The sequence below is a fragment of the Magallana gigas genome, chromosome 6 (assembly GCF_963853765.1).
Source record: "Magallana gigas chromosome 6, xbMagGiga1.1, whole genome shotgun sequence".
NCBI classification, from domain to species: domain Eukaryota; kingdom Metazoa; phylum Mollusca; class Bivalvia; order Ostreida; family Ostreidae; genus Magallana; species Magallana gigas.
Genome location: NC_088858.1, coordinates 13,050,941 through 13,077,200, shown reverse-complemented (window position 1 = coordinate 13,077,200; position 26,260 = coordinate 13,050,941). Strand labels below are relative to the sequence as shown.

Here is a 26,260-nt window from a genome sequence, read left to right as displayed (position 1 = left end):
TTACAAAATATTGATAAAAGACTAAAATCTTATGTGTGGAAAGTATCATTTATTTTCCTATGTAAATTATTATTTAAAGATGGGCATAATTTTGTAAATATGCCCAAAATTTTGTTGAGATAACCATGAAAAAGAGCAATATTAAGAGAACGTGACCTAGTTTTAAAATTTTGATTCGATGGATTCTTCATTCATAGATAATGTCAGTTTGAAATAGTTGAAGCAAATTGTAGTTTGAATTTTTTTTTGAAAATCATTAAGCATTGAATATGTATTATAAAAAGAGAACGAAAATGATGCCAATTGTACAAATTGTATAATAAGATAAATTCATTTTGTATCAAAATAAAAAAATGTCATAAAAAATCGATAAAAAAAAATTTTAAGTGACAAACCTTTAGTTAGCCTATTCTGTCAAACTTTGCCCAAATTGTACCCTGTAAGACGAAGGAATGTCACATATATTCTGAAATGGTGTTTATTAAATGTGTAATCTTTATTAAGAATTATTTCAACTGTGGTTATAAATTTATTAAAGATTTGATGACAGAAGAAGGCAATTTTGTAAGCCTTGATACTCTTGAAAACTCAAATGTTAAGACCAATTTTCTAGATTATAGGAGATCGATTGAAAGGAGCAGTTTTTGAAAGATTAAAAGCCTCAAATAATAACAAGGTAGAATATGGACCATTTATTCCAAATTCTCTCAGTATTTTTTACAAACAAAGCAAAGGATGTAAGGATATGTATTATGTACTCATCGATAACAAAAAAGAATCAATTCGTTCAGTAAAGAAGTGGACAGAAAGTGGATTTGCTTATACAGAAATAGAATGGAATAATATTTTTGAACTCCCATTTAAAACCTCGAAAGAATCCAAATTTCAATAGTTGCAATTCTAGATTTTACATAGAATTTTTCCAACAAATGAGTACCTTTTCAAACTCAATATAATTGATTCGCCAGCCTGCTCTTTCTGTAATCAAGATATAGAAACTATAGAACATTTATTTGTGGACTGTTTTCATGTCAAAGAAATATGGCTTTACTTTGAAGAATTGTTAAGAAGCAAGTTTAATTTTTTAATGACATTTGATAAAAATAACTATACTTTTTGGTAAATTCAAAAACAGAAATATGTATAGACTTCAAAACATATTGATTCTTACAGTAAAACAATTTATTTTTGCCAGTAAATATAAGAATGTCCCAAACCTCCCGACGCTCATGTTAAAACGGACTGTCACTGATAGAATACATATCGAGAAACTACTGTTGCTGAAGAATTGTAAATTTGCTGAGTATGAAAAGTATTGGCAAACTATTTGCGATTTGTTATAAAATGTGTTTATAATAGCTGCAAGGAAATTGTAAGCAAATAATGGCAAAAATATGTCTACTTTTATGTATCCTCTTGCATATGTATGAGTTTTTGATAGATAGTGTTCCCCCCTCTTTCTCCACCCTCTTTCACACACCCCCCCCCCCTCATAACTAAAAATACTCAAACTTTCATGGGTGATAAAAGAAAGTTTTCGGGATTGTTTGTGCATATACATGTATATGTCTATCTGTCGGTGTTTACACTTGTCTGTACATGTGCTTCTTTATCTTCGGTATGTGACTGTGTCTATATTATACTTATATTCTAAATCTCAAATGAAGTGAATATGTGATGTGTATGCACTGTACACTAAATATATAAGAAGATGTAAATAATCTGTACATGAAAGTTTGAATTTTAAAAAAAATGTGTAATAAAGGTTTTGTTGAGTATGGAAAAGTTCTTCTTTAAATGCCATCTTGTACATTTTAATTCACCTCAAATTTCTTCTAAGTTAAAAAATACTTAATAGTTAATTATCAACCATAATTTTCAGTAACGACAAAGATGTTCACCCTTAAGAATTTTCATAGAACATTTATCTACCGAAAAAAAAATTATCCCTTCCGATTTTCGTAGATTTTTTACTGCATATATTTTGTGAGAAGAGGACAACAATAATATGAGCAGATTAAATGTTTAAATAATTCACGTCAATATTGGATGTGTTAAATTATAAATTAACTGAGTTATATCCAATCTGTTTTTTTTACATTTTCAAGTATATTTATTATTAAGACAGACGCTTATCTCGTAATTGGTAATCTTACCATAGGATAAGATCTTACTGGAATTAATTTTGTCACATTGATAATGTTCTTATACATAAAATTCTCATTAAAATCTTCATCATTTAGAGGACTGAAAAGTATGATTAAAAGTAAGTTAAGTTCTTTAGGTTAATGGTTTCCTCTGGTTTGTGAGCTTATAGCAGTGCTGCTGAAATCGTGACCATGTAAACCGTATGCACCTGAGAGCATTGTGCAACATTCTTCAAGCCTTAATTATTTATTGAATAGATTGTGAATACTTCAAGATCTTCCGTTGGGTGGCCAGATCAGCGATTTGCTCGCTTTGTTCCATTCTGAGCGTGTATGTTGATAGATATCTACTTCTATGGTAGACAATATGCCATTAACCTAGTGAAGATGTTTAACATTTCATTCCATTTGTCAGGTGGGTTGATACTCTAGTGTTACGCCTTAAGCTTGTATTGTGACAGCCACTTTAACACAGAGAGTTCCAAAAACAAAAGAAATGTCTTGGGTTTTTTTTTTTTTACATAATTTATTAAAAGTTTTGTTTCTGTGTCCCAATATTAATAAGTTACAGGACTTTTAAGCATTAAATTAAATATACTCTAGTAGTTTACATTCAACCAGACTTTTTTATGATAACTGGCAAAAGAAACCATATTACATAAAGAAAAAATAACATTCGTTGCAGAAAACAAAAAAAATATAGGTTTGTAACTGTTAAATTAAATGAAGAATTTTAATTAACATTCATTGAGAAGGTATACCAATATATTTTTCGTTTTATTAACATAAAGACATCGATTAAACAACATAACTAACAAAAATGGATAGCAACATTATGAGGAGGACTCATTATGAACAACAAAAGCACAAGATATTCATGTACACACGTTTGGCCCACATTCACTCTACACCAATTTCACATCTCACACCCGTACAAAAACAAGGTGACATTCACAAATAACCTCCACAACCTGATGAAATACTGGTAATCGCTCAATTTGGCTCTCGGTGCCAAGTCGAGAGAGAGTGAAATCAATGAAAAGTCCGTGAATTATTGAAACGAAAGTACGGCACGGAGCCTTGATTCACTGAATCTCAGTCAGCGGCCGCCAGGACGTCAGAAGCCGTGCTCTATTTGCCGCCATCACGCGGCGTCCATTTTCCCGCTTTTGTTAAAATTACAGGCATCTATTGACAACTTTGGAATGGAAACAGAACGGCGTGCTACTCAAGCAAAGTTAATGAACATTTCTTCGCACACTGTGTGATGTACAGGTTTTAGTTGAAAATAATCGACCTAACTCAGGTCACACAATCTATATAACAAATTAAAGCAATCTCCACATGCACCTGAAGCATCCTGTTTGTTTTCATTTGCTCTTCATTTATGAGTTCTTTGGTTTGGAAAATTGAGGTATATCTGTACAAGCGTGTAAGTTCACAATGACAGACTGGTTAAGAAGTGAAGACCGATGAATCCGATCACCAGGGTACAGAAAGCCACGCCCAGACTGCTACTTCGGCTCTCCGAGGAGTATTTGGATGCTGCTTATAAATCAACAGAACATACGCCGATTATTCTCAGTTACATATATTATTGTTTGCGTTACAGCATGCGAAACATTGATATAACATAAATTAAGAATTCGAGTAATTTGTAATATCTTTTCCATTACTGTGACTTTATTCCCATTTACATTTTGCGATCCGCGTTCACTAGCATGTATGGAATGTTATAAATGCACAAAAATATTTTAAATAAGTAATTCTATTGCTTTTCAAAGATGATTGGTGGCATAAGGTCACATTGCTCAGTTCGGTTCACTTTTCAGATTTCAATTTTGGGTCTCTTTTAACATTATAATTTTGCAGCTTGTACCTTATCCCATTTTATCAGAATACAACAGTTACAGTATTTTCAAACCAACAAATTTTCGTTAGGATCGTATTTTCTTAGCTGTTTTCCCTCGAGATCTTCGAATTCATCGAGTTAAAGAGTCAACTTACCGTATTATACTTTACAAGGAAATCCTAACTTTTTACATATATATTCTTTTTGTTTTACCCGAGATCTTTATCACGTAGATTAGCACACTCAAACTAAGCGCAAATCTGCTCTTTGACTTATTACAAGTAACTTATTATAGCATTGAATGATTTATTTTTGACGTCGTCGTGTCAATAACTGCCGTCAGGTGAGCAGACAAATTCAATAACGCGCGTTAGCGCGTTATGATAATTTGTCTGCTCACCTGACGGCAGTTATTGACACGACGACGTCAAAAATAAATCATTTAATGCTTATATTTACATTCCCTTATTGAGGAAATCATTTGTTTACTTAAATAAATCGATATAAAGTGCAGATCACGGAGGGAGTGAATAAGTAACAGCAAGAATAGCTGTTTTGTAAAACCGGTTTAAACTGGTTTTTGCATAGACTGTTGAGATGAGATCGACGAGCATGAAATACAATCCATGATAAATAACTCTTGAAATGTTGCTTTTAACAATAAAGTCAACTTTTTTGTTAAATTATTATAAAACATGGTGTTTTGACAACATTCATGAAATGCATTTTTTAACCGATAACATAGAAATCACTGTTTGAGAACTTCTTATGTAAATTACTCGTAAATTCATACGCAGTGAATAGGTGTTGCATTTAGAGGCATTTAAACATCACGGAATTTAATGGAAAACCACAGTAGAATGTAAATATAAGCAGTCAAACTTTATTACACAATATATACACGTATCTTTATTTCTTAAACTGTTTAATAAAAAACTATCTTGCAATTGTGGAGAAATTTAAGTGACAGATGACGTTCTATAAAGCCTATTAACTCTGGAATAAAGAATGATTATTGCCTATAATATTATGGCAATTCGTCAACTTACGTGTTTTTATGGTTGATGGTCTAAAAAATACGAAGTTTTCATCATCGAAGATATTCTTTTGTGCTTTCGTCTGCACCGGGCGATATTGAGAATCTGGGGTGATTAGTCTGGGGGTCGTACGAGCAGTGGGAGCATGGGTGGGCGGCACTGGAGGTCTGTATTCTATAAGAAAACGCATAATTCCTTTGACGGGCTAAGACAAGAAAGTATCATTAATCAAAACATAAAAATGATCAATGAATATTTTAAAAATCTCACTACTTTGAAATAATTTTTGGTGTAAATCATATTCATTTTGTCAATAGATACATGTAACTTTTGTTTAATTAAAAAAAATAAATTTATATTTGATATTCAAATTTTACATCGATAGTTTAATGGATATAAGATTATTACAAAGAATTAAGAAATGAAGATAATAATTTTTCTATTGATCGACGTATCAAAGAAAAAATTGACCGGAAAACAACTTCATCAATGCGCGTAGTAGCGCATTGATGAAGTTGTTTTCCGGTCAATTTTTTCTTTGATACGTCGATCAATAGTAAAATTATTATCTTCATTTTTTATCGTGTCATTGATCAAAAATGTAAATAATGTAAATGAAGCGACGCGTATGAATACAAAACAACAACAGCAACAATATTCAAAATGGATGGGCCTTCAGCTGATGCAGAGTTATTGAGCTGAATTTAATGGATTAAACACAAATAGTGAGTTAAAATCTGAACCGGCTGAATTGAAAACGAAAGAAAAATACATGCGATAGCTTGTGGTATTATTCACTGTGCAGAAAAACTCGTAATAAATCTAGTTTTCATATGAGATCGCTGGAATATGCAACTAGACATAACCATCCAAGGAGAGGCGATCGTGGACGAAAATAGTTGATATGTCGACAAAGAATAGTATGTTTAAGCGACTTTTGTAAACGTTGTGGTAACTAGATAGCCAGTAATGTACTTAAAACAGTAAATGGTATATTTGCCGCTTGGAATGCGCCGACGGAGTTGATGCATTACTCATAGCTTTGTTTTACGATGCTTATTCTGATGACCGATCATGTACGTGTGTAAATTTAAAAATCATCGTTACCAAATTTGAACAGTACAGTAGTGTTACCGTGAAAGTGTATAGGCCTATATCACACCTCACAGCCTACTCAATATTCAGGGTCATGAACCCTGGGGAGCATTCATTATTGTCCCCAAGAGAGACAACTCTTGAAAACGTGCATTAACTATTATATAATAGTCTGTTTCTTAATCTTATTAATATAAATAGAGAAAAGTTTTCAAAGTATTTTAATTTTAAATAATACATAAAACCATGGGTAAAAGGCATGAAAAAGGCATGAAAGAAGTACATTTATTTATCAAATATAGTAGGCTGGTACATGTACCCGGTGAATATTAAATGTATATTGCTTGTAGGTACATGTATAAATCTACACAACTACATTCAATTAATACACTGTGTTATGTAAACTGAAGAAAAAAAATACACAGGTTGTAAGAGATCTTTTTTAAAATGAATTTTCTTAAAATGAAAAATAAATTAATGAAATTGCACATATCATTCTAAAAATATCATAATACTAATAGACACGAAGTTCAACATAAATAAAGTGATACATTAGATGGATAGGATATAATGTACCGCAATTTAAGATTTAGATGTCATTTTTCATATGAAAGGTCATTAAAACTCCATACCATTTAAACAATGAAAAGGTTGCAGAAGGCCTATTTGTATCTATTTGAATATAATGAAAATAAATTAATGACCTTGTATTCATCATTTTAAGAAAAAAAAGTAATAAACATGCTGTTCAAGAAACTAAACTTAAGTGATATATTATAGGAATCAATAGGATATACTGTACAGCAATTTTAATTATATATAGGATTTGTTTCCAAACATTGGAATAAAGGGAAAAAAACCTTTTATAACTTATTTAGATTAAATAATATTCTTTAAAAATATTAATATTTGTATTTCATGGCTAAAACTGAATATTTTTCTGTCAATTTCTTCTGTTCAAAAACAAGACCTATACTTTTATCAGACACTTATATATATATTATGTCTATTTTCCATTGTAACTAAGTATTTTTTGTTCTGTTTGTATACAAAAGAGTATAGTCAAGGGACTTCGACACGATTCGAGCTTAAAATTCAAAATTTTATATTTCCATTTTCAATATTTAGAATGGTTGATATGGGTATTTTTAATGCTTTGTCAAAATGTTCGTTATAATTATTCTGGAAAAGGAACAGCCAGCCTCGCAGTAATGTTGATCGATCTCAAGCAGACGAAATCGTGAGAAGACGCTTAATTTTCTATTTCGTGAACCAAATAATGTGTTTTGTTTATTTTTGAAGGTTAAACTTTCAAGTTTTTATGTTTATAAAGTTGTATTTTGTTTGCGAACAATAAAACAGACACAACTTTATATTTTGTTGACAGTGTTTATTTTGGAAATTCCCGTTCTATAAATAGTGTTAGATCAGAACAGTTTAGAAAAGTAGATCCGGCGAAATTTTATTGATGCAGGTATCAAAGAAATTTTTAGACCAATCAGAAGCGCCAATATCTCATCAAACGAATAAATATTAAATGATCATACAATCATATGTAATCAGTCATATATATATGTATCATCTCTTGTAGATTTTTAATTTACTGGGTGTTTGTAAATACAAAATTTTCAATTTAACATGCCATTTTCTAAATTTTGTATTTACACCCACCCAGTAAATTTACAACACGACACAACGTACAGAACTTTATAATATTCATTAAGTTGTAAGAGATGAACAAATTTAAAGTTTAAATGAATTATCAATATGACGGCTATACGCATATAAAGCTAATCATGAATCATGATTATTTCTATTTTAAGTCAAAGTTATTAAAACAAAAATAAGGAAGGATTAATAAACTGAAGTCATGAAAACCATCCTAGGCCAACATCAATACATACAAAAGTTGAGTTGTTTTGAACGGTTTTATCTTTGGCTGGTTACTTACCATACAAATCGGTATAACCACTGTCCTGCCCCAGTTCGTTTTGGGCGTGGCACTCGTACCTGCCCAAGTCCTCCTCCTGGATGTGGGATATGGTCAGGCCCAGCGTGATGGTCTCATGGCCCTCGTTGTAGGGGTTGAGCTCGTACTTGCCGGAGATTCTGAGGTCCCTGCCGTCCTTCTTCCACACACAGACCCCGATAGGGGACGAGGAGCAGCTACACTGTAGCACCGTCTCTGACCCCAGGGTGATACCCAGCCTCGGTATCAGCATACTCACCTCGGGGGCAACTACAGTCAAACATTAAAACGGGTTCATATGTTTTACTCAATAGGACGTCTTCATGTAAAAAGTTGAATACAAATAGAATACACTGTAATTAGATAACATTAAGTAAATACAAAGATGGTGCATTCTAATATCTCGACTTTTAATCATATTAATTAAAAAAGCGAGATTTGTTACTTACAGTGGACTTCAACTTTAAATACCCGGGTATCCTCCCTGGACAGCCCATTGTTTGCCCTGCACTGGTACTCCCCAGCGCAGTGTCGCGTTATGTTACGGATAACAAGGGTATCCCCAGGCAGATCTGTCACTGAAACGATATCCAAAATATGTCTTCAGCCTCACAGAAAAGTGGGAAAGGGGGGGGGTCTTAAGCAGACAACTGGTGAGGAAGGACTAGTGATTAGAAGTGTCTGCTGCGATTGATATTGGCGAATTATATGTCTGTCATTGAAAAATGGATATGTTGGATCGACGCTAGTTATTTTGTCCCTGGTGTCCCTCTATGCAACGAAAAGTGACGATTACTTCCATTTCACAACAGAAACTGTCTATAATTTCCTTTTATTATATGTAACATGCATAATTCATAATAAATGAGTCTGAAGGGGGGAAAATATAGCAAGAATTCTAAAATGAAAATATGTAATCCAAACAGTCCAAACTACATGTATGTACGATAATTCAAAACAAAGGTATGCATTTAGACGATGAAAACAAAATGATATTTCATTTATTATCATAATTCTCAAAAACATTTAGAATAATCATTGAGCATGTCTTTGACATTTTCAAACGGTACAACTTCGTATCTAGAACAACGTCATCTTTGATTGCATCGCAAATCTTTGACATATCTACATAAGCCATTAACCCTTTTACGGTTGTACCAGTGTTGTATAGCAGTTTTTCCCCCATAGTAGCTTTCCCCCCGGAAAACCTACTATGTAGGAGCCTTTCCCCCCCGGGGGGGGGGGGGGGGGAAGCTACTATATAGTAGCTGTTCCCCCATAGTAGGGTTTCTCCCTCACGTTTTTGGTTCAGATTTTATAAAAAATATTTATGGAAATCCAGTAAGGATTAAAATCATTGTGTCTACACTCCCAGGTTGCATACATGTATATCTGCATTCATCTGTACAGGTTAAGTTTCGTTTTGCCGATTTATTATTTTTATAGACAATGCTGAAAGTTGAACATGTGTGTAATGGAATTATACATAGAACTTAATTTAGGTAATTTATTGAAAAAAGTTTTTCAAGTTATACACTTATATGCATAATTCTGTGTCCTGAAATTGTATTAAACGAGAATGTTTTAAGAATTTCTTGATAAATCTATCAGATTGTTTGTCTGTTTGTGAAAATTTCATCCAGGCTAAACCTCTGTTTTAGAGAAATTTTGTTTCCGATGTTTCAGAGCCCGATTTTCAAAATCCTATTGTAATAATTATAGTGCATATTCTTTAGGGTCCAATGTCTCATAAACTAGAGATGCCTATATCACCATATTTTTATAGTGGCAGTGGTTTACCACTTGAAGATGACTCTGAATATTTCAGCCCTCAGGGTTGGGGCCCTCGATGTTTCAGGGCCCGATGTTTAAAACCCCATTATAATGATTGAATAGTGTTCTACAATGTATAAGTGGGGACCCGAATCTCAAATTCTAGAGATGACCAATTAACCATATTTTCAAAAAAAAAAAATATGGTACTGTTGATGTGAAAATTCACATGATCAGTTCAGTTTATTTTCACTCAACACCATATAATGGTACAAGAGGTACATAAGAAAACCAAACATATTTACATATATACAATATAATTGTAAAGTTCAAGAAAGTAAGTGGGGTGAACGAACAGTATGATTAATTTTTGAAATAAAGAAACACAATTTTCTTAATGTGATATAATCGACTGAAGACATGATTTCATAGAACTTTTTAGTGTTAGGAGAAGAACAGTAATATGTATCTAAAAACTGACTTCGTAATTTACTTAATGCCTTGCATTCTAATATAACATGAAATTCATCACCAATTTTGTTACAATTACACAAATTACAATAACGTTTACTTTTTTCAACAATACCCCACCTTCCAATTTCAACAGGAAGATGATGATTTGTAGTTCTAAACTTAACTAATATTTTTCTTAATTTACTGGGTAACAAGAGTAAATAGCGTTCACATTCAAAATTTGTTTTATAAATTCTATATATAACACCCTTAGTCGATTCCTGAATATCGTTATGCCATTTTTGTAAAAATTGATCTCTTAACCTTTGGTTAATAGTTGTCTTAATCCAACTGGAGTTATAATGGTACGATTCATGATCACACCATAAATTTGAAAGCCCGCATTTATCTTAAACATTTTTTAAAGAGCATGGCCATGGATTTAATATTTGTCCCTTATCAAAAAGAATACGTACATACATATATATGATTTTGCTTAACTTGTTTTCACTCCTATTGATTATGTTGGCCCAGAATGAAATCATTCTAGTAAAATTGGTTATACACAGAGGAAATCGTCCAGTTTCACCATGTACCATGTAACTAGGGGTACAACTTTTCAGATTAAGTATATGTTTCAAATATTTTAAATGGACACGTTCAATAATCTCAATATTTTCATAACCCCAAACTTCGCATGCATACAATAAAACTGGTACAACAATTTTATCAAATAAATCTTAATGACAATCAATGGGTAAGTTAAAAGTTCTTATCTTCCTTATAACTCCGTACATGGATTTCTGTGCTTGCTCACATAGCCGTTTTTTTTGGTTTGAAAAATGAACCTGTTCTTGAGAAAATTACACCGAGATAATTAAATTCCTTAACTATTTCAATAGGTAAACCATTATATGAAAAGACATATTTGGGTTGACGACCTTTAGAAAATACAACAATTTTTGTTTTACAAATATTAACAGTAAGTTTCCACGTATCACAGTATCTATAGAATTGTAAATCGTTTGCAGACTCAGCTAAAATAACAGTATCGTCTGCATAAAACAGGATAAACATTTTTAAATATAAAAAAGGTTCCTTTTCAATTCCCTCAGTAATTGTAGACAGTCCAGTTACGTTTTTATCTAACAAATAATCTTCTTGATCATTTATATACAAGGAAAACAAGAATGGAGATAAACTTTCTCCTTGTCGTACACCGACATTACAAGTAAAAAGATCAGATGAAAAACCATTTATACATATTTTTGATTTTATACATTTGTTCATGTTTTTTATGTATGTAAAACATTTACCATTTATTCCACTTTTAAGAAGTTTGTACCAGAGCCCATCCCTCCATACTGTATCAAAAGCTTGTTTGAAATCTACAAATGCACAGAATAATTTCTTTTTAGTGTTGATCAGTGTGTGTGTTAAAAACTGCAGAACTAGAATATTGTCAAGTGTGGAAAACCCTTTCCTAAATCCCGCCTGACTTTCTTTAATAAGTGAAATATCATCTGCAAAATGTTCAATTCACAGTGATAGTGGTATACCACTTGTAGATGACACCGAAAATTTAAGCCCCCCTGCAGGGTAGGAGCCTTTGTTGTTTTCGAGACCGATGTTTGAAATCCAATTATAAAGAATATGTATTTTTTTAGGGCCCCATATCTCAAAAACTATAGATGACCACATGAACATATTTTTACGGTCATTTAGAAGTAAAAACATCATTTAAAAATACACAATCACTCATATATTTCTTTATGAAAATGATTGAAAATTACGTTTAATTCTGCTGCTTTTTTTTTTAAATTTACGAACAAAATTTTTTAAAAAGGTACGCGGGTAAAATTCATTATTCTTCAAAACATTTAATCAATTCATAAGATGACTAATGATATAATAAAAAATTAGATAAATAAATCAATGAACTTTTATTCATAAAAGGAGAAACCGAATATCAAAATAAATAACCAACCTATGCGCATATACGACTTTTTTACGACTTTTTTACTTGTTAGTTGATTAGAAGAACAAGCTAATATTTCAAAAAGTCAGCTCATCACAATACATTGTTGGTTTTTGGGGTTTGTTTGTTTGTTGTTTTGTTGTTTTTTTTTTGGGGGGGGGTGGTTGTTTTGTTTTTTATTTACATGTACGTTGCAAACTTAAAAGTGGAAAAATTAGCAAATAGTGAGTGACAATATAAACATAACGTTAGTTCAGGCTCCATTTCACTTTTTCCAAAGTAACCAGCAAAGATACCGACATTGTTCTGGTTGTGAAGACATTTCATTGTTTTTTAAAATGTTTACATCATAATATCTCGCGTTTCGTAGAAATGTGCTTAAAAATATGAATATGCGTAACTTTAAAACGAAATGGTAAACACTAACTTTACACATGCTTTAATACATAATTAAAATACCCCTTACCCATGATTTAGAACCCCATCAATCAAAGTAAAACTAAAACATTTCAGTTTCTCATCATATCATTGCCTCCTGTCTCCCGTTTGATATTTAGAAGAAGAAATATATAATTGTTTTTAAGATCGTCAATTCTAACGGTATTAATTTAAAATTGATAGCCTTTTGGACGAAGAGAGTAATACATTTCCACTTTTTATTCCCTTCCTCTACAAAATTAAGTCAAGATTGGTCAGTTAGTTCCCTGGGAGAAGCTTATACATTGATGGTAATACATTGGAAAATTTCAAAACCGGCGTATTTTCAATCAAATGTGTTCTCACGTGTTCATAACGTCGAAGTCAAAACTGTAGATCAGCATAGGCATTCCGAAATCCGTGTAAAAGGTGTTCCAAAAAGGGGTGAGATGATGACACATGCATGTTATGAGGGCGCATGCCTTAGTTCATATTTGGGGTTGTAAAACCATGTATTTTATTCTATGTATTAATAAATGCGATAATTATCTTTTTTTGTGAGAAATTAATATCATATCAGTTATTGCAAATTATTGTCACGAATGGTCCGCAATAAACATGGCCGGAAAGTAAAAATGGGGGAAAATCCACTATATAGTAGGTTTTCCGTGGGGGTAATCTGGCTATAAATAGGGGGAAAGCCCACTATATAGTCAGCTTTCCGAGGGGAAGAACTGCTATATAGCCATTTTTCCGCGGGTAAAAGATGGCTAAGGGGAAAAGGCACTATATAACACCGGTCAAATTTGAACGGTAAGTCATTTTTTACTTTACTATAGAATCATTTATACATTTAAGTTTAATGTTTAAAGGATCAAAATATTTATCTATTATAAAATTTCAAAGAGGAATTTGCTTCAATAGAAACCTTTTTTTTATATTCAACAGGTATACATTCCGGTTTCCATAATTCATGCATTAAGGTGGCTACGGGGTCAAAGCATAATATAATATAAAAACCATCAGGTTTAGCTGAAAATTTTATATGTGATATCTTAAGCTGTCAACTATATGTTCTATTTGGTAAAGAAAAATTTTATATATTTCAATATCAAATTTTATCATTTTCCATTACTTTTATATGGAGCTCTTCTATTAAAGGAGATCAATATTGTCTAAAATGGCAGCCACCCACAACCCCCTTAAGTGATTTTAAAAAATTTCCATTACATTTCAAGTAAATGGTCCTGAATGTGAAATGGTCAATATTCCTGTATTGTCAAAGTATCATTTTAATAATAATCATTAGGACCAATTTAACAAGAGCTTGGACTTTGGGTAGTTGTGTCAAACAGTAATGTGACATAGACATGTCTATTTCATTACCAGCCAATCAGCCATAGCTCATTGAAATCAACAAGGTTTGTCTGACTTTTGAGCAGAGACTACAATCGGTCCACATTTCGCTTGTACCCGCGTCATCTTTAACTTGTTTGACACAAGAAATAGATAGCTACATCCCACTGAAAGTCCAAGGTCTTGTTAAAATGGTTCTTTGTCTTACCATTTGTTATTCTGTCGCGGAACCAGTGGATCTTGGGGAATGGGTACCCCGTGGCATTGCAGACCAGCGTGACTGTCTCTCCCTCCCTCACCACGACAGGTGCGTGGACAACTCTCCCAATGATTTTAGGCGGCACTGCAATCAGAAAGTACCATATTTAAGGCATACAGATTCCATTGATATACTGATAGCGCTGGAAACCATAAACGTGTCATGACGACATTACAATACTCCGTTATGGCAAGCTAAAGATAAATACATGTATGTAAATGCAACGGAAGAAATGAATTCACTGGCTTCATTATGTACTATTTGACCATAGACGAGATAGAGATATCTTTATTTAATTTTTTGGCATTATGTTTTGATTATGATCAAAGACAACATTCGCATTTTATGTGTTTTACATGTATAATGCTGTTTTCCATCCAAAAGGACGGCGCTCTGCCCTTCAGTCAACTGAAATGTGACTTAAAGTTGACCAAAAAGCTTTGCTATTCAGTCAACTGAAATGTGACTTAAAGTTGAGAAAAAGATTGAATGACAAAGCTGTGCTATTCAGTCAACTGTCCAGACCTTTCAGTTAATTAACATTCTGTTAACTTTATCATGTGACTCAACGTGTACTGTAAAAAAAAATCACATACCAATCACGTGAAGATGGACCCTGTTTACTGATGGAAATGGCGCCGTGTTGATCACACAGTTGTAGAACCCTCTGTCCTCGAACGAGATGTTCCGAATGATGATGTTCCAATCCTCGTCCACGTTTCTGTCTGTGCTGATTCTGGTGTCGTCTGTTATCTTAAGGTACCCACGGGTCAATATCGTCCCCCGGGGGTTCACCCACGCCACCTACCATATAGATTATACAGGGTTCATTTAGTCAAAAGATGGTCTCTTTCTTAAACTCATACATTTTTTAAAAATTTACAATTGCATTTTTATGCAATTGGAAATTATGGAAAAAAAATTATGGAAAAAATGTTGTTTTTCTAAAATAATGGCTGTGCGTATTAGATATTAGTTAATTAAACCCAATTTTTGTTGAAAATGGCTTTCATGTGTATGAAACTAGTAGCTGTTTATATGAAAATATCTTGAATATTGATTGATATCGTGTTGTATGTGTGGCGTGTTATGTTGTAGGCCTAATTGGTTTTAGGGAACAAACAATTTATAACATGACAACTGATTTTGGTAATCACAGAATTTACAGTATAACAATTGATTTCGGACACAGTTTACAATATAACTACAACTGGCGCTTAACACAGAAATTACAAGATGTCATTTGGTTGCAGTTTGCTAAAAAAAAAAAAAAGACTGTATACAGCCTGAGAGTTATATCCGCCCGTTTAGTTTTTGCCATCCTACGCTTGCAAACAATTTCGCTCCGTCTTGAATTCGCCCAGACGCAGTGATAATTTGAGAAATAGGAATTCGCCCAGTCTTAAATTCGCCCGCTGACAACGAGGGTGAAGGAGGCGAAAATAAAACGGGGGGCGAATATTTCCCTGTATACAGTAAATAAATAACAGAACAAATTGTATCGGAAAGCACAGAACATGATAAACGATAATGATGTTCAAAACACAAAGTGCACAAGATTGCAACTTGGTGCACTAAACAAATATTCTGAACTCATAACATAACGACTGATGGTGGTTAAACATTACAACTAGACAACCGATGGCACTTAACAAAGTTTTAACAACATGACAACGATTTACAACACGACAATAACATGTTCTTTGTATTCAGCTTGGCTAGGCACTAGTTGATACATATGCAAAACTTGCTTGTCTATATCTCAAGACCTCTACAGAGGTACATTTGTGCACAGCTGGTGAAGAAAATGTATTATTCTGGGCAAAGGATTTCATTTTATTTAATCAAACTGGACCAATTTGGGAACATAAATCTTTAACAGCGCTGAATCGCACTTATTAGTTAAAACTCACCGAAGTATCGATATCCTATCGTCTAATTGATCCAAATAAGCAGGGGTTCCTGTGTATTGTTCTGAGGTTCGTCAGACTACACCAGAAGAGAACTGACCTTAATGCATTTCAATTATAAGGCTTTGTATATCGCTTTGGTGTACTTAGCTGTTTTGTTTCAAGCTGGCCGTTCTATACCTCGAATTTCCATAAAATTAATATAAGGTAATTATAGTCATAGCTTTGAAATGCATTTAATATGCAAACTGTGTACTACAGTAGGGCCTAGAAATTAAATTTGGACCGAGATTTCAATGTCCAGAAGTGCGTGGTAGCGGAATATGCTAACGCGATAAACTTCCGTCATAGATTTTTGTGCAAGACACCAAACATGTACACTATGTTTTACGCTGGTGATGTCATATTTTATTTGGGAAACAAATGTTACAAATTCGTGATTTTTTTAATGTTGATAGTTTAAAACACTTTTAATTTGAGCCGGAAAAGTGCATTTGTTTTCTTAATGCTGACTTTTGTATATTCTACAATGTTCTTTAAATTGTTTCTTATTTTTTAAATTTTATTTTAATCTTTTTTATATAACAATCATTTACATTGTGCATACCTGTATTAAGAATTTACAGATGAATATAACAAAAATATCTTGGACATTTTGTACAACTGTATGGCAAAAAGGTTTTAATATATATATTAAATATATAAAATACAGCTGCCAGAATAATATCAAGAACCAAGAAGCATGATCATATCACACCGGTGCTGATTGCTCTTCATTGGTTGCCAGTGGAATTTTGAATTCAATACAAACTAGTTTTGACTGTTTTCAAGGCTTTGTAAGAGAAGTCACCGGCATACATTCAGAACCTTGTTGCTGTATATTTTTCATCAAGATCACTTCGATCAGAGAACTCGAGATTTCTGGTTAAGCCCAAGGCACGTACCAAATTTTATGGAAATCGGCGTTTCGATGTCAGTGCAGCTGAACTCTGGAACAGTCTTCCCGCAGTTTTAAGACTCGAAGAAAATCTGACCAGTTTTAAAAAGTTACTCAAGACACGTCTTTTTAAATTAGCGTTTTATAATTGACCCTTTCATCAGTTTAATTAGATCTTCAGTCTTTAATCTGTGCTGAAAATGTTTTATGAATATATATAACTGTTTAGCCTATTTTCTATATGTAAACCTCTTTTTATAGATTCATATGCCTATAATAACTCAATCAATTTTATTTGTGTATGCTCATTGTGTAGTTTTAACTTATTATGTAAAGCGCTTTAGAGAAATTTTATTATATTTAGCGCTATATAAATGTTAAAATAATAATAATCATAATAATAATATATATCTCCTGGTTTCTAATATAAAGTTAAGAATACATACATATATATTTGAATTGATTACAAATTATGACATACGCAGTGTTTTATGCAGATTTCTCCATTTTTACATCAATAACTACCATAAAGTACTATGCAATACAGTAATTGCGCAGTGAAGATATTATAATAATAATTATTGCTCATAATTTATTTGGATCAAACATGTTCATTTGTGTGTGAATTAGTAACCGATACTATTTTATGTTTAAAGGAACAAAAAAAATTACTATGACGTTGTTTTCTGAATTTCTTACTACAAATGTTCAATCGTAGAAATTACTGCAATCGGTGACCACATTCGAACACACTGATTTACACAAAGCCTCACCGTGTAGTTTTCTAGATGGTGAACTTTACACTGGAGTTTGGCGTTATTCCCGGCTATTGCTGTGACGTTAGATGGGTCCTCAAAAACAGGCTGAGTGTATACAGCCACGTCTTCTAGAGCCAACAGAACTGCAATTGAAAAAAAAAACTTAGCTCTTACGGTGACTGATGATAAAAGCGACTTGTGAAAAGTATAAAACTGTCCTTTTTATTTTTTATAATTAAAAAATTTTGATATCAACGGTGTAATATTTTGATTTACTTCGCAACATATCGAAAATACGTTACAATACAAAACAAATGGTTCTCGGGAATATTATTTATTATGCGCGCGCAGATAACGATTAAACTGAGACAATTTTTGAAATTCATACTTCCCATTGGTATTGTATCAAGCGAAGACACACTGTTTAAATATCAAAAATTTTCTTAGACTAATCGAAAGATTTCAATTTAAAAGACATTTCATTGAGCAATCTAATTTGCAACTCTGATAGAAAATATCTGAACCGTATTCCGAGGCACTGATATTAAAGCATAAGCCATGCATTCACAGACATATTGGGCTTAAAAAGGAAGAAAGAGATTGATCACACTTACAAGGGGATAAAACGTCAAACACAAGTGCCTTGTTTTCTTCGTCTATAGGAAGACTTTTAACACAAAAGGAATTTGCATGATGTGATCAATGGGCTTTTCCTGAGTACCATGAAAGCTATAATTTGTCAAAAGACAGTGTCTTTGATCACAAAAATCTTAAAGTTGTACTAACTCTGATTGCCCCATTACGAAATTGATCATCAGAAAGGACGTCATGTCATCGCATAACCGAAGATGAGGAAGAACTTTTCAATTGGCATAAAAGCGGGCATATTAACAAAATTACATGTTTCAATGGAACTAAAGCGCAAAGCGTTTTTGTTAAATAAAAAGCCTTTGCATTGCGACGTCTTCTCGCAGATGATTTAAAAAAAAAAAGGGCACGGACCTTTTACTTCCTTGCTAACAAGTTGGGGCAGATGGTATTGGTGTTTTTTGAGACATTTCCTCCAATTTAAGCCTTGTGAGGAGAACGTCCATCCTTTGTTCAGAGGGACGGAGAGACACGCTATCCTCTGATTCTTTTGGACTCAATTATCGAATCTTTTAAGAGCTTTCGTGAACTGGGAACCATTCAAAAAAATGAATACAGAAAAATATCAAAACTAAGAATACATCAAATAAAACTGAAAGATTTACAGGGAATAAAGTCTCTGTAATCTGTACTCCAGAACCGATTCATCAGCAGGAAATCGATGTACTTAACAGAATTTTCACCGTTCTTGTATCGAGAAATAAGCTCTTAATTGAAGGGAAATTTATGAAGTATTTGATTTGTCGGCAAATTACTAGACTATGGCACTTCATTACTAAATAAATATTTAGCCTGTCTATTTATTGTGAAATATTTCCACACAAACACGTGTTTTTAACGAGTTTTATTTCAGATATTGTAGTTTAATCCGCGTTTAGCTACATGCATGTACTGCTGTTTGTTAAGTTCAAGACTTAGTGAAAAATAAATACTTGCGTTATGTTTGATTGTTTTATAATCTTTCTGTTGCGGTTTTCTTTACATTCTAACAATGTTTGAAATTGAAAACGACAAACAACGACGCTTTAAGTATTTATTAATGAAATAAAAACCATTTATCTTTACGTATTTATTAATGAAGTAAGCGTGTGTGATAGTTAGGTATAGGTTTATTTAATGAAGACAATATACTTGTATGTAAACAATGATGTTTTTTTCAGAGAGGACACATATTGTAATGGCTTGGAGACTTTATCCATATCACTGTTCATGTGATGTTGATATGTTTCTTTTTATTTTTCTAAATTTGCTTTAATTAAAAAAAAATTTCCAAATTGTCAAAATCTGACAAATTGTTGCTATGAAGTATAAAAATGAATTTAAATTTACTATCTGTGCCGTTGTTTAAATAAACACCCGACATAGTGGACTATAATTTACGGTTCTTCGCCAGCGTTGAAATTTTTTCATGGACACATCAGTAATTCGGAATTTAAAGAATTGGTCGTTTATGGTTTTTGCACGCATCGAAAGTGTTCACACTTCGTCATCATTTTGGTGCACTGGGGAGCAGTATTTAGGAGGTGAAATTCTATACAGCTCGAGTTCATATGGTTGGGAAGATATTACGAAGAAAGCTTTTATTTGTTGTTTTCCTGTTAAATGAAAGATGATAGAGATTGAGCCTAACGACCCCCCTGAGAATTCTCTCTCAGAAAATCGTCACTCCAACACACACGATTTATAATTCTTGTGGATATATGGACTGCTTTATCTTTCAATGCTGAATTCAATTCATTGGGTGGTAAAATTGAACACTTTGAAAGATGGGGAAAAACATAAAGACGTTGAAAATTTTAAAATTATGGAAAATAGATGTTATTCGATTCGTCTTTAGCTGAGGAGAAATTATTGTAGCATAGTCAATAGTCATATAATTCTGTTTTTCCTTCGGTGGGAATATTCTGATTAATTACCTTTTCAATTAAAAGCCAAAGCAACAAGTCTTATAGATTTACAATTTGAAAACTACACGTATAATGTGTATATACATGTATTAAAGCTGCTTGGTCCGATTTTATATTAAATTTTGTGAACGCTTTTAAACGATGGCTATGCTAAGTATGTGTACAATAAAAATGTTTTGCAGTAGTTTTCCAGGTCAATTAAGCCATATTTCAATGAAAAAATTGATGCACAAGATTTGTTTGTAAAACAAATGACACAAGAGGGTACCATGTTATTTCGCCTCGTATTATAATTTGCCCCTGACGTCGAGGCAGATATATTGTATAACGACTTTAGCATCGCTGTAAGTAAATGTCATAATGTTTTGGCAAATCAAAAATTAACCTGTGTAAATTTTATTAACTAATAATTCGGAAGTCTGTTTTGTTTACAATCGATGCTTAACATGCAGGTTGAATAAACCTAATTGTTCGGGGGACGAAACCAATTGGCTACCTTCTCTAAACGTTCCATTGTTTTCTTGTTTGCCCAAAAAGAAATTATTTTATTTACTTTGAATATTTCTAACTTTGAAAGGAGACCGATTCTGCTGGTGTAATTAGGCAAAAGTCTACAACTTTCTAAGATATTTGGTTTGTATGGAAAATTATTCGATACTGTAATAGCAAAAAAATCGGACCATGCAGCTTTAATATTTGTACTTACATATTAGTAGGCTGTGTGAAAAATATGTTGAAATGTGTATGTAAAACAGGAAAGATACAAACACAAATATTTTATCTCCAAAACTAACCGTGTTGTAACGCTTATGGGTGTTAAATGATATATCTGTAACAGAAGGCACGCGATATTGGTAATCGACATTATATACTTGAATAAATACTTATCAATTATAGTTGATATTAATATTCTGCTGTTTGTATTGCTATAAAATAAAGGGTGTTCCTTGATCGTTGCAACAAGTCTTGCACTGCATTGATGATGAAAAAGCTATTTTCTATTTCATTACACAATATGAGATTACAGAGTTTTTTGTTTATCAGATACATAGATAGTATTATTATCTCTGATTTATGTCCAGAACGCATAAAATTTCTACATGATCGCCATTTAGAAGACACATTTATAAACACTGCTCGTATATACATGTATATATTTTTGGATATTGACATTCGGTCTTAGTTGCTACCGACGTTGACAGAAAACAGATTGCGCCTTTTCACGTGCCCACGAAGCAAGAAATGAAATAACACGCTGATGATCTAACAGGCAGGATCGTACAAAAGCACAGATTATAAGATATATTTTGTCAAACATGAATCGATCTCTTTCCTCAAGAATTTATCGCTGATTGCTCTCTGAGATTTACGAAGTCTTTCATCCTTCGTCTAAGTGTACACTTTTAATTAATTGAAAACGCAAATATGCTCGATTTATTTCATTCGGTCATAAATATGATATAATAGAGGATATGGAGGAAACGAAGCCGTGGATTTGGGTTTGATTGCCACAAATGAAGTATGTTCCACTCTAGCTGAGAAATTGAGGAACAAATCGACTTGTAGTGGGTACAGCGCGCGAATTCTGTTGATAATAAAACGTCTAGCATACATACTACACATTCGAAACAACAGAATTTTTAATACGATGACGGATCTATTGGTGATACGTGTAGATTTTAAACAGAACGAAGTTAAACAATCTTTTATTTGTTTACATTGAGTGATTACATATAAACGTATGAACTTTGTGGTGTTTTTGTATCTTATTTAAAATAATAAAGTATGGGTTTCCTAAACTTGATTTATGCATATACATCTACTACGTCCTATATCTAAACATTTTTAAAGTATGATAAAAAATATTTCTATTCTCAAAAGTTTGTAGTTTGTTTATTTGTTCAAATCCACCATTGAATTATTGCAGGATGTTCTGGGTTGCGGGATTTTGGGGGTTTTTTGGGGGTTTTTTCAGCACACTATGTATTGGGATTTCTGAACATTTTTTTAACTTTTGTAACTTTTCTTTTAAGAACATGTAAGTAATAATGAGATGTGCATTATACATGTAGCTATTGCATATTTAAAAAAAAAAAAAACTCTTCGAAATTTTATCATTAGAAATAAAATCAAACATTGAATTGTATAAAATGTGCAATCAAATCAAGTAATGAATCAATTTAAACGCACCTGTGTACACGTGGTTAGAAACCGTTAAGTTTTGTACAATAGGACAGGTGATTATAAATGCACCCTGTTATATGACATCATAAAATCAAATGCCCACACCTTGATTTGAACCAGCGACAATTGCTCGCTTGTAAAGCGCTTATAATCACTTAATCTTGTTCAAGTATGTTTATTTTCCGTTAATTCAGAGCAAAATGAAATATAAAAATAAAAATTACTAAGTTTTAAAATCAGATTTGTCTGGGAATGTATATACATTAATTTCATCCTAACAAACCCCTATTTAATCACGTGGTGATACAACAAGATGAGAGAAATGTTAGATTTGATGGTTATTGTAAGAAAAGATTGGTTGTCATTGTAGAAAGATTTAAATCAAAGTTTTCATCGAGCAGATTATCAGAAGGGTCTACCGAAACTGAACTCCCCCCAGCTTGAGATTCTTTTAACTTTAATTGAATGCTCGCATATTCACAGAATACAGTCGATTTTCTCATTGTATGAAAATTAAAGAAATTTCTTCAGCAGTCCGTGGTTTCCTCTATTTACAAAGGCAATAGAATTGAAGGAAATTTACTCCACAGAGAAAGTTTACGTAAAATATGAAATCTCCGGGGGTAAAAGCGTGCATGTGTTCATATTGATTGGGGAAGGCTGAGGGGTATGGTTCGTCCTACACATTTAATTAAAAACAATTAAAATTTATTCTTCTGGCATTACTATTATCAAATTAAGGGAAATGATTTGTAATCTCAGTTGCTTAACTGCTATGCAAAAGCTGCACCTTTCGAGAAAAAAAATCAATTTTAAGAGGGAATTATTATTAAATTTACTGTGATATATATTGTCTTTTGGATCTTGATTTTCTTTAAGGTAATTAAAAACATATGCAATTTTTATCAACCAATTTTATGAAATTATAATCTATGTAAGTTATGTATAAATATTTTGGTTGATCAAGAAGGGAGAAAAAACCTACCGAGTTTCCGTTAATTACTAGAGTAGACATATTTCCCTCAGTGTCTATCTGAATTAAAGTTATTGATTTCATTAAGATATATATTTTGTTTAGATCTTTAAAACTAAAGGTCATACGGCGACACATAACAGGGAAAAAAAATCTTGAAATTAAATAACAAATATATCTTGATGTAAATTGATTGCACGAGAAACTATTTCGAGATTCTTAAATGTCCTTACCTTTCAACAGGGAATCAAACAGCCAGATGAAGCGAGATAATTTCAGCTCTATCTTGATTTTCATCTTAATGTAATTAAAGTTAAAAAGTCAGGTCCACAAACTGCTACTTAACTCTGATAAGTTCCTTAATGAAGCTCACATATCCCTCCAAAAACCGACTCATGTTATCGCACAGACATCTGTTGAATATTAAAGTGTAATAACGAAGTTGTTTTGAAGACGCTGGGTGAATAAATCGTTTAAATCCACTAAGAATGAAAAAAAGATGAAGATGGGATCAGAGCAATCTTACTTGTACCTTTGAAATTGCACAAAATGGCTCGTCTTGGTGCATCCTATCTTAAATTCACTAAACTACTGTTCCTAAAATCTGAAAGTGTTCAACCATTGAAAAAAAAGTTTACAAGTAATGTCACTCGAGGTTGTAGCATAGAAAATTCGGAATCCAGTACGGAAACTATCTGAATATTAATAACTTATCTCCATACTCAAATAAGGAGGGTTTGTGATTGACGGTGTGAGGCACGGAACGTGACTTCTCCCTTAGATGTCAGGTAAACTCGTTTTTTACCATTGTTAACGAACCTAGTTATAATGATTTTCTTTCACCATGTCTGAGATAGCATCCAGTTGTAGGTTCAGATTTCCGTCTTCCGTGTCCCTTCAGCCACTCAGCCCTAGGTAACAGGTCTGATTATCTCACCCACTAATTACCGCGCTAAGATGCACGAGTTCTGTAGCAATCCCCTCTCAGTTCCCAAATCGATTGAACTTTTGTTTAAAAGTGTCGTAAATTATTAAATTCCACCCGTTTGAGCGGAAAATAGAGTTTTGTTCAAGAGGAATTCTAAAGAAAAAGTTTTGTTAATTTTGCACCGGTTACGTTTTTCGATACGGGCTGTTTTTCCAGTCAAATGATACGAAATGCGCCAGTAGCTGTATAAGATCTTTACCAATATCCTGTTGAGTGGAAGATGTACGAGTCGAATTTCTATTCTGTTTCCTATTCATTTATGAAACTTCTGACAAAATGCAGGCAGTAAATTAGATAAACAATGCTAAACCATGCGGATGAACTGCCCCCTGTTGGAGAACGGGGTGGTAAGCGCGCGGTTTGCTAATACGCCTTTATTGAGAGAGATACACACATTAATTCTAATGAAAGGTTTGATTAAGATATATATTGTAAAATCAATCCCGACACTTATTAATATTTCAGGATTGAACAATACAGAGGTGTAGAATGTTGCGCGGATGGATATTCACGATCTGCGAAAATGTTATATAGATTTGCATGCAGGAGCCGACTTATAAAAGGTATTTTCTGCATCGATCTGAACGGCCAATAAAAAGCCGGTCTGGACAATAGTAAAATTCAATAAAATCACAGGTTTTAGTCGCGTCCAATTTGTCAGCGATCTGCTGTAATTATGAGTCGCCGTTGAAACTAGCGAAAGGGCCCTAATTGATAATCAAATCTTCTGGTATGACAAGTACGCAACAGATGTATTGATCTCTCTCTCTCTCTCTCTCTCTCTCTCTCTCTCTCTCTCTCTCTCTCTCTCTCTCTCTCTCCGCACCCTACGTTCTCAAACAATATTGCCACTTCAGATTAAACATCTGTACTACTTCCTCAGGTGGCTCTCAGTAATAAAACAGAACTTGTGGTTTAAATTTATCAGAAGAATCCATCGGGCGTTTCCAACTCTGTAGTTGAAGCGGCTCTAACTTTTCTGTCTGCAGCGGTCAACAATCTGACAGGCCGGTTTGATTCCTTTTTCACACTTGTCGGAGTCCGGACTGATAGCATTGATTCAACAGAGAACTCAACTAATGACTCTAGATTTACCCAGCTCTTGACGGCGAGAATTTATAGAGGCTATATCACAAATAGAAATGAAGAGGCTATTTTTGTACATTAGTGTCTCGATTTACTACGACTTACATGTATATTTATCAATAGTGAAGAAAATGTTTTTGTATTCAAAGTCTGAGAAGTAGAGTCTTTCGTTGTGTTTGATTTTTTTTTAAAATCTTACATATTGGTTAAAAAGCACGGATATTTATCACTTTTTTCAACTATTCAAAATTAAGTGATGTATATATATGTTGATAGATGAAATAATGTATTCAGTCAGATTTGTTTAAAAGGAATATATAATATTATCTATAAATGTTAGCATACAGTGTTTTGGGAACATGAAAGTTTTCAAAGGTTCTACCAGTTGAAACCACCTTCAGGTGCTACTGTATGTACGGAGCCATCCAATTTCAAAATAAAATCTCCAATACCAGTGTCACCTTGGGTCAGGTTTCCTTGATCAACTAAAGAGAAACCCGATACTTTGTAATCACTGGGTCATTAATAATGAA

At 32.9% G+C, this 26,260-nt stretch overlaps 1 protein-coding gene across 3 annotated transcripts; it reads right to left on the bottom strand.

The window, feature by feature from the left end:
• Nucleotides 1–2,905: 2,905 nt before the first annotated feature.
• On the bottom strand, nt 2,906–25,084 carry LOC105342293 (opioid-binding protein/cell adhesion molecule). 3 transcript variants are annotated; one of them, XM_034470352.2, is made up of 10 exons: nt 24,186–25,084; nt 23,887–24,066; nt 17,957–18,084; nt 14,933–15,140; nt 14,286–14,420; nt 11,643–11,714; nt 8,550–8,678; nt 8,083–8,370; nt 5,049–5,210; nt 2,906–3,695 (listed from the first exon to the last, which is right to left on the bottom strand). In XM_034470352.2, the coding sequence occupies exons 2-10, from the start codon at nt 23,948–23,950 to the stop codon at nt 3,586–3,588; spliced, it is 1,296 nt and encodes a 431-aa protein (XP_034326243.2). In that variant the 5' UTR covers nt 23,951–24,066; nt 24,186–25,084; the 3' UTR covers nt 2,906–3,585. The 3 variants fall into 3 exon arrangements, with proteins under 3 accessions (XP_034326243.2, XP_011447499.3, XP_011447500.3); XM_011449197.4 differs by having other exon boundaries at nt 2,906–3,692; nt 23,887–25,083; XM_011449198.4 differs by lacking the exon at nt 11,643–11,714 and having other exon boundaries at nt 23,887–25,076.
• Between the last annotated feature and the right edge of the window lie 1,176 nt (nt 25,085–26,260).

Excerpts from the sequence above, each read along its gene's own strand:
- LOC105342293 (XM_034470352.2), bottom strand. The coding sequence starts at position 23,950 with ATGAAAATCAAGATAGAGCTGAAATTATCTCGCTTCATCTGGCTGTTT. Across the intron at positions 15,141-17,956 it reads ACCATCTAGAAAACTACACG|GTGGCGTGGGTGAACCCCCG; the intron begins GTGAGGCTTTGT and ends TCTATATGGTAG. Across the intron at positions 8,371-8,549 it reads ATTTAAAGTTGAAGTCCACT|TTGCCCCCGAGGTGAGTATG; the intron begins GTAAGTAACAAA and ends GTTTGACTGTAG.